At 42.3% G+C, this 7,274-nt stretch overlaps 1 protein-coding gene across 1 annotated transcript in view; it reads right to left on the reverse strand.

Annotated features, from left to right (window-relative positions):
- LOC110958203 (neuropilin-2-like) overlaps positions 1–6,620 on the reverse strand; it is a 99,721-nt gene extending 93,101 nt beyond the window's left edge. Inside the window, exon 1 of the mRNA XM_022204622.2 lies at positions 5,594–6,620. Coding sequence (XP_022060314.1) covers positions 5,594–5,669 — 76 coding nt within the window. The 5' untranslated portion in view covers positions 5,670–6,620. The remainder of the gene's footprint in view (positions 1–5,593) is intronic.
- Between the last annotated feature and the right edge of the window lie 654 nt (positions 6,621–7,274).

Consider the following 7,274-nt stretch of genomic DNA (forward strand, 5'->3'; position numbering starts at 1 on the left):
TGTTATGCCTTAAGTTATTTCAGATGGCTCGACCAAGTTTTTTTTTTTTTTTTTTTTTTTACATGTATCTGCTATTTCAAAATAAAAGTGAAAAAGGGGTACTGGTGTCTTCGTGGCAGCCTAAAATAAGATTTTGGCATGTCGTGACATGAGTCTTATCTCAGGAAATGCTGCATATGCCCTGGAAAAAAGTTTACATAAGATATTTACAATGTTAAAAAGCTTATATGAATGATAAAAACAATGCGGTCTACTGTTAACAACATCTAATCCCTCCTGTGTCTTCAGATTTTAAAATGTTTACTCTGTTTGCTGCTTAATAACATCACTGGCTGAAGTTGATTATATAAGGAACTTATTAAGATCAATGGACCCTTAATCTGTTGTATACCTTTGAAGAATTGAAAAAAAAAAATACTAACAGCAGCCTACTTAAAGCTATACTTGCGCCGTTTAAGATGTTTGATGAATGAGTCTCTCAAACAAGTCATGTGAATGGATTTCCAACGAGGATAAGAAAACACAGATTGACAGAGTCAGAGAGAACAGGCAGAAAGTGAAAAAACAACGATTGGTGGAAACAGTAAAGAGATTTCCCACCGTGGAGAAGCCGGGCAAAAAGAAGGTGAGGAAGGTTTCTTAATCGGGGTGAGGGAAAACACTGACGGAGGGAGGTGTGGAGAAAGAGACAGAGCACGCTATTAAGGAAGAGCTGAAGTGCCGTGAAAAGGGGGAAAACAACAGGATGATTCAGCGTGAAGGGAGAGAAGAAGGAAAAACAACCTGTGGCCTCACACTGCACCGCTCTGGAGGGACTCCTGAAGACACAGAAGGCTTTGCTAGTACACAGACTCGCTCACACAAACAGTTCTCTTTGTGTGCAAAGGTTTTAAAAGAAGCGAGGACAGGAAAAAAAAAATCCTCATTTGAAGGATTTCCATGATCTCCCCTTCCCTCCGAGGACATTTGTTCTTCACAAGTGTACAAACACAAGAACACACACTCACACACGCGCTCCCCATCCTCTCTAATTACTCCAGTCATTACCAACGGCCAATGAAGACACTAGAATACTAGCAGTTTACTAATGACATGATAACTGTAATTAGAACATCCTGCTGGACCCACTAATTGTCCTTTCCCTTTTACAGATGAGCGAGAGAGACGGAGAGAAAGAGAGAGAGAGTGTGTGCCAAAGGTTAATTGGCTTAATGTTTATTCACTCATTGCAGACTAGGTTGATGATGTCAGTGGAACAGCTCCTCTGTTATTAGGCCATGATTATTCTAATGACTGAAACAACCAATGCCATCTTATTTGATTCCTGCAAATGTCTCTTTTTTGCCAAAGTCGCACGGCTAATTGACACATAATGTATCTGGATTTATTTGCATGTGCCTTCAAAAGAAAGAAAGAAAGGCAAAACAAAAAAAAACAAAAAACACAACCGTCTGAGTCACTAGATGAATAAGGATAAGTCTTAATCCAGCAAACCTGGTGGAAAACACCTGCTACCTGCAGCATAATTAAAGTGAGATCAGTCTTAAGGAAAAGGCTCCACAGATCAACATACTCACATAAAGTGTCACATAAAATGATTTCAATCTAAGCCTCGCAGGAAAACTTGAAATGTTGTAAATTGAGTTGACCACTTTTCTTCAATGAATTCTATGACCTCTTTGTGAACAGAGGTACTTTAGATTTGTCCTTGGATTTCAATAAAAACACCTTCAGTCTGGTCAAAATGAGCGGAAAATTGCTATTTTAAGTCCAAGCACCACTTTAATTGTCATACAATCAAATTCTAATCAAGATCATTATATAGAGAATTTAATTACAACACGGTGAAGGTGAAAGATGAGAGTATATTAATAAAACGATATACCTTGGCCAGGAACCCTCCTGTGCATGGCAGAGGAGAGGAATAAATCTGGCTTGGTTTACTGCAGGTGGCTCAACTCAACTACTGCTTCACACTCCGCTGCTTTCCTCTTATTTCACTAATGCCCTATAATACCATCTCCCTCTCACTTTCTCCCTTTCCCCCTCCTTGCTTTTGCACTCTTTGTTCTATCCATCTTTTTCTCTCGCTCTCCATCTCTCTGGTCACTTACTCCCTTTTTATTGCTTCATTGTTTCAATGTGCGCAATTCATGCTGGCAACGCATCCCACATAGACGTTATATTTCAATTACCTCCCCTCAGTATCAGTAAATCACTCAACATATCAGACAATGCAGCAGTAATAAAGAACGACTGAAATGGGGCTAAAAAACAAAACAATCAGAAAATTACAGACAAACAGGAAGAAAATGATTTCCGAGTCACTAATTGTTTTCCTCTTATAGTAAGCTGCAATATACTTTGCTTCTAATACTGAGCATTCATTTACTCACTCTTTTTAAACGTGCCGTTTCACTGTTCACAACACACAGCTGTGTTAAAGCGCTTCTAAAGTACACTTGCCAGTCTTCATTTACACAAAGTAATTATCCACAAAACACAAAATTGCATTGCGAGTAATAAACACAAGCAAATCCATATTTAGAGAATATAAAGTCTGAAAAACTGATCTTTCCTAATGTGAAGTAATGATATAGAACGAGTGCGTTTGTGGCAGTGAGTCAATTCATTATGGAGTGGGGTAAAATGGGGTATAACCCCATTATGTGAATAAATGACACGGATGATTTGTTTTATTGATGGCCAGCTGACACTTACAAAGCACTACGACCTGCACCAATGTAATATTTAATTATTACAAGCCGACCCCATGTAGGGGTAAACCTGGAGGCTAACAAATTCATTTGGAAGCTCTGTGACACTCATGATACATGGTGTAGATAAAGAAGCAAAAGCCCTTGCTTCTGCAGGACTATGACTAAACAACTAAAAGCAAATTAAAGTTATACTCTGCCTCATGCAGCCATCCTAAACCTTAAAACTCTGGCATACTCATTTATTTCCATGTACACAGATGGAGTTGTTAACTTTTTCTCCCCAGATTCTCCCCTATGTTCCAAGCTTTGGAAATCACACCAAGTTGGTTGAAGCCACAGAAGGAAAAAAAAACCACCTCATAATCCAGTCCTTAATGCATATCTGTGGGCCATTCACCCCACTGCTCGTGTACTTCTTGCACACTGCATCATGGTGATCCTGTTTCATCATCCAACATATTTCAGCAGAGACACTATAGAGGCAGACAGCTGGTCTTGAGTGGCCAATTATGTCCGTTTATCTCCCTTCCAGGCACAGCTGTGATCAAACGGAATGAAGAAACAGGATCAAACAGCGAGGCGAAAAATCATTCTTCCGTTTCGTTCACTTCTTTCTGCAGCTTCCCTCTGCCTGTTTCTGTCTCTGCTACTTCCTCCCTCTGTACTTCCATCCCTCCTGTCTCTCGCCACATATACACTTCTTAGTCTCAGCTATGCTTTCCTTGCTCATCTCTCCGGAGACAACAGAGCAGAGGCATCTATAAAAGTTTACTGCTGAGGAAGCTTCATTCTACATAGCCCACTGCTGAGATTGTGTTGTGTGTGTGTGTGTGTGTGTGTGTTCCAGCGGTGCTCAGTGTACCAGCAGGGAGATCTGGAGGGGAGCTTGAGGGAGTCCCCAGAAAAATGAAGTTTCACCTACTGTCAGCAGATATTCTGTTGCCCAAAAAAATAACAGGATATCAACATGTTCTCATATAAAATAGGTTCAAATATGCTGTTTGGCAGTGCTTGACTGGCGCATACTTCCTCACATCAGAAGTGAATGTGATGTAAAGAATGCATCCACTGTTCTCTCTGTACACTGTGGTTCTCAAAAACAACATTTGGCAGACTGGCCACTCAATCCAAGTCATGAGATCTGCAAAAGCCGCCCCGAATAAGCTCTAAATCAATAAAACCTAGAATGCAACCAACTTCTCCACAGCTACCCTTTTTCATCTCCCCCTCTTGCAAATGTGAATATATCGAAAAGCAGAAAGAGGACCTTGAGGAGAGATTAAAAATGACTGGGTTAACTTCTCAGGTCTTGACAGCATACAGAGACCATTAGAAGTAGTCCGAGTGTGTCTAACTGTGGGGAAAATCACTCTCATGGTGCAGGTCTTCAGGCTTTTTGAAAGCAGACAACAGAAACTATTTTTCTGCTCTAAATCTTACAATATCCTGTTCAAACTGCCTTTTAAAGCCAGTTTGTTTATGCTTAAAAAACAGCTGATCCCCAGGTTTCATTTTTCATTAGTAGAGAAACCTAAACGTCTCTATAACACCTGTGGATACCTGTGCAAAAAATAAGAAATCTGTGTATGAATTCTGTGATATGGTGTCAAATAGTTTTTTAATCAAAAAATACTAAAAGTTTTTTTTTCTATGAAACGAGTTCAGACCTAAAATAGGGTTTTCGGGATCCCCCTTCGTGCGTAAAGATCGTCTGGATGGACACGTAAACGCACCGTGCCGTGAATCGTGCCATAAACGTGCGCTGAAGCCACGAATTTGCCTTGCCATCTTTAATAAATTCGAAAGCGCAGAGCATGTGCCGTTTCTCACATCCAATATGCAAAAAAAAAGTGAACTGCTGATGTGGCTTATGTCCCTGAAAATCGCGTCGCGCACACAGGCTCGTGGAGCGATCAGACCTCCGCAGCTTCAGCCGAAACGGACCTCCGTGGAGCGCCGGAGCTGACCTTTCCAGACGGAGGCAGCAGCCTGCTCAGAGTGGCTGCCAGCTCTCTGCACAACTTTGGCAGTCACATTTAGAACATGTCCATTCAAGGGATCACGGTAAAGCTTCGAAATGCGTTCCGCTGCCTGTTTTCAGGAACACTGTTTCGAGGAGTGTTTATGAGACAGTAGATTCTGAGATTAAAAACAAAACAAAAAACAAGTGCCATAAGGTCACGATAAACTCTGCTGAGAAGCGGACTGCTGACACTGACGTCCAGGAATATTAAAGGAACGCGTTTCACCGTTAAATCTCCTCCGAGAACGGTCATTGATTAAGCTGTACATGGTTAAGATGCTTTTCGAGGCGACAAAATCAATATTGATATCAAGCCAACATCCCAACATCTCTCAGACGGAGAGAAACCAGCAGCGGAGCGGAACAATGAACACAGAGGCGGTGGTGGTGATCTGTAAAATCGCCTTCTTAGAAAGCAGAAAAAAAACTGTTTTGGGGTTGTTTTCTCACTTTTTAAAATCTCACCTCTCCACCTCTGTGCTTTACGGAGACCGAGCGAGCTGATGGGCTCTGGGGAGATAAAAGATCACAGCCCATCCCGGAGCAGAGATCTCCCTCCTAATCGTGATCAAACTAAACTAATCAATGTCCCTCTGCGCTCTACTGTTTATCAGGGCATTGCTTGCAGAGGACTGGAGGCTGGGGTACTATCTCTAGTCACAAAATGTGTAATGATGGTTTCTCTGAAATGCGATTTATTTTACATTCAGTTTGTTTTAAACTGATGGGAGAACCAATGAATCTCTGCTATGTTGTAAAAATGCATTTGTGAGCTGGAGGAAACTGTTTCTTTTTCTTTAATTTACCACCTAAAGTGACAACTGGATTGAAGCAAAAGTGTCAAACTTACCCCCTTCCTCTGCTTTTACTGCTGAGGGCGAAAGAAAAGCCAGTATACATCCACAGAGCCATATGAATAAATCCATCTTTTTTCCTCGGATGTGGAGAAACAAAAATCACCTCTTCTCCTCCTGTGTTTTTTTTTTCGTTTTATCTGAGATAAAGCAGTCCAAAGGAACAGTTACTGTACTTTTTCTTAGTTCTATATTTCTCTGAAGCGCAGCACCTCCAGCCCAGAGCCCAAAATCCAAACGCCGGGTAGCGCTCCCAGGGCTCTCCAAGAATATCGCGCAGGTTTATAACGCACAGCCCGGGTGAGTTGTGTCAGTGTGTGACTCTGCTTTTTTTTTCTTGTGTAAACTAGTCAGCACGATTAGTGCAACTTGATGTGAAATCAGCGTAATTTGTAAACTAAACGCAGTTTTAAAGCTGCGAGATCCATTGCGGTGCGCACAGTCTGCAGCTCTGGGTCCTTCTGTCTGTCAAAACGCGCGTGGGTATACAGACCTCGTCAACACAGCTGACAGACAAAACCATAAATTTCAAAATAATAGGAAATCACTGCAACCTCAAAAAACAAACAGCAGAAACATCAGCAGACAACCATTAAGTTTGTCAAAAAATCTGAAAAAGTAACGTGTTTTTCCTCCTCGGATCGATAAAATATCTCCAATTCTTTTTTTCTCTGCCTCTCTTTACAAGGGGAGCATTTTCTTGATAAAAACACGAAATGTTTTCCCATCGATTGTCCTCCTAATGTGCCGTCCCAACAACAGTCCGCTTTTGCGCAAAAGATAACACGAGATCTCCTGGAGGAGGCAGCTCCGATCTGCGTGCGTAAAACCAGTCAGGAGAGAATAAACGTGGTGCCTCTCCACTCTCCTCCTACAAAACTGTGCGTTTCCTCTCTGAAACACGCTCCTGTGTGTCCGCTCTCTCTCTCTCTCTCCCTCGCTCTCTCTCTCCCGGCAGCTCCGGCAGTGCGCTCCTTCCTTCCTCTCCGATCTCCGCCGGGTTTGTGGCAGCGAGCAGGACTGCTCACTCAGTCCCCTGTCTCGGTGTGCGTGCACGTTGCGCGGGCGCGTGTATCGGATTACAGTAGGCACCTCGGCCCGCCTCCATATAGCCCCTCACTGATTAAAGAGCAGTTTCATCTCCCTCTCTCACCCCCTTCCCCTTTCTCCCTCTTTTTTTGCCTGATCATCGCTCACCGTCTCTCCTCCTTTTCTGTCAATTTTACCAGATTTCCTTCACTACTTTCCCCATTTTTCTCCAATTCGATCCAGATACTTTTTTTTCTTTTCCTCTCTCTTCTTTTCCCTCCAGTCCCTCTGGTATTAAAGAGAATGGTTGAAAGAAGAAAGGCAGAAAACAGAGGGAGAGAGGAGGCCCACAGCACAGCTTTATGAGCTTTGTGGTATGGTCCTGGGAGCTTTAAAATGAACCTGGTGCTGGTTTATAGCATTACAGGGGAAAAACTGACCCGGCAATACTATGTACATACAGACAGGTGAAAAAGCAGCAGGATTTGAATGGTAGATTAGCGATCAGTAATCAGAAATACTTTGTTAATACGGTTGCATTTCTGTGAAAGAGGCACATTTACTTGTCATGCAGGGCGGCCATTGTGATGATAATGGTTGAGCTTTTGGGTGCAAAAAATTCACACACACACACACACACCTTTGTGC

Source organism: Acanthochromis polyacanthus, chromosome 14 (genome assembly GCF_021347895.1).
Source record: "Acanthochromis polyacanthus isolate Apoly-LR-REF ecotype Palm Island chromosome 14, KAUST_Apoly_ChrSc, whole genome shotgun sequence".
Lineage (NCBI taxonomy): Eukaryota > Metazoa > Chordata > Actinopteri > Pomacentridae > Acanthochromis > Acanthochromis polyacanthus.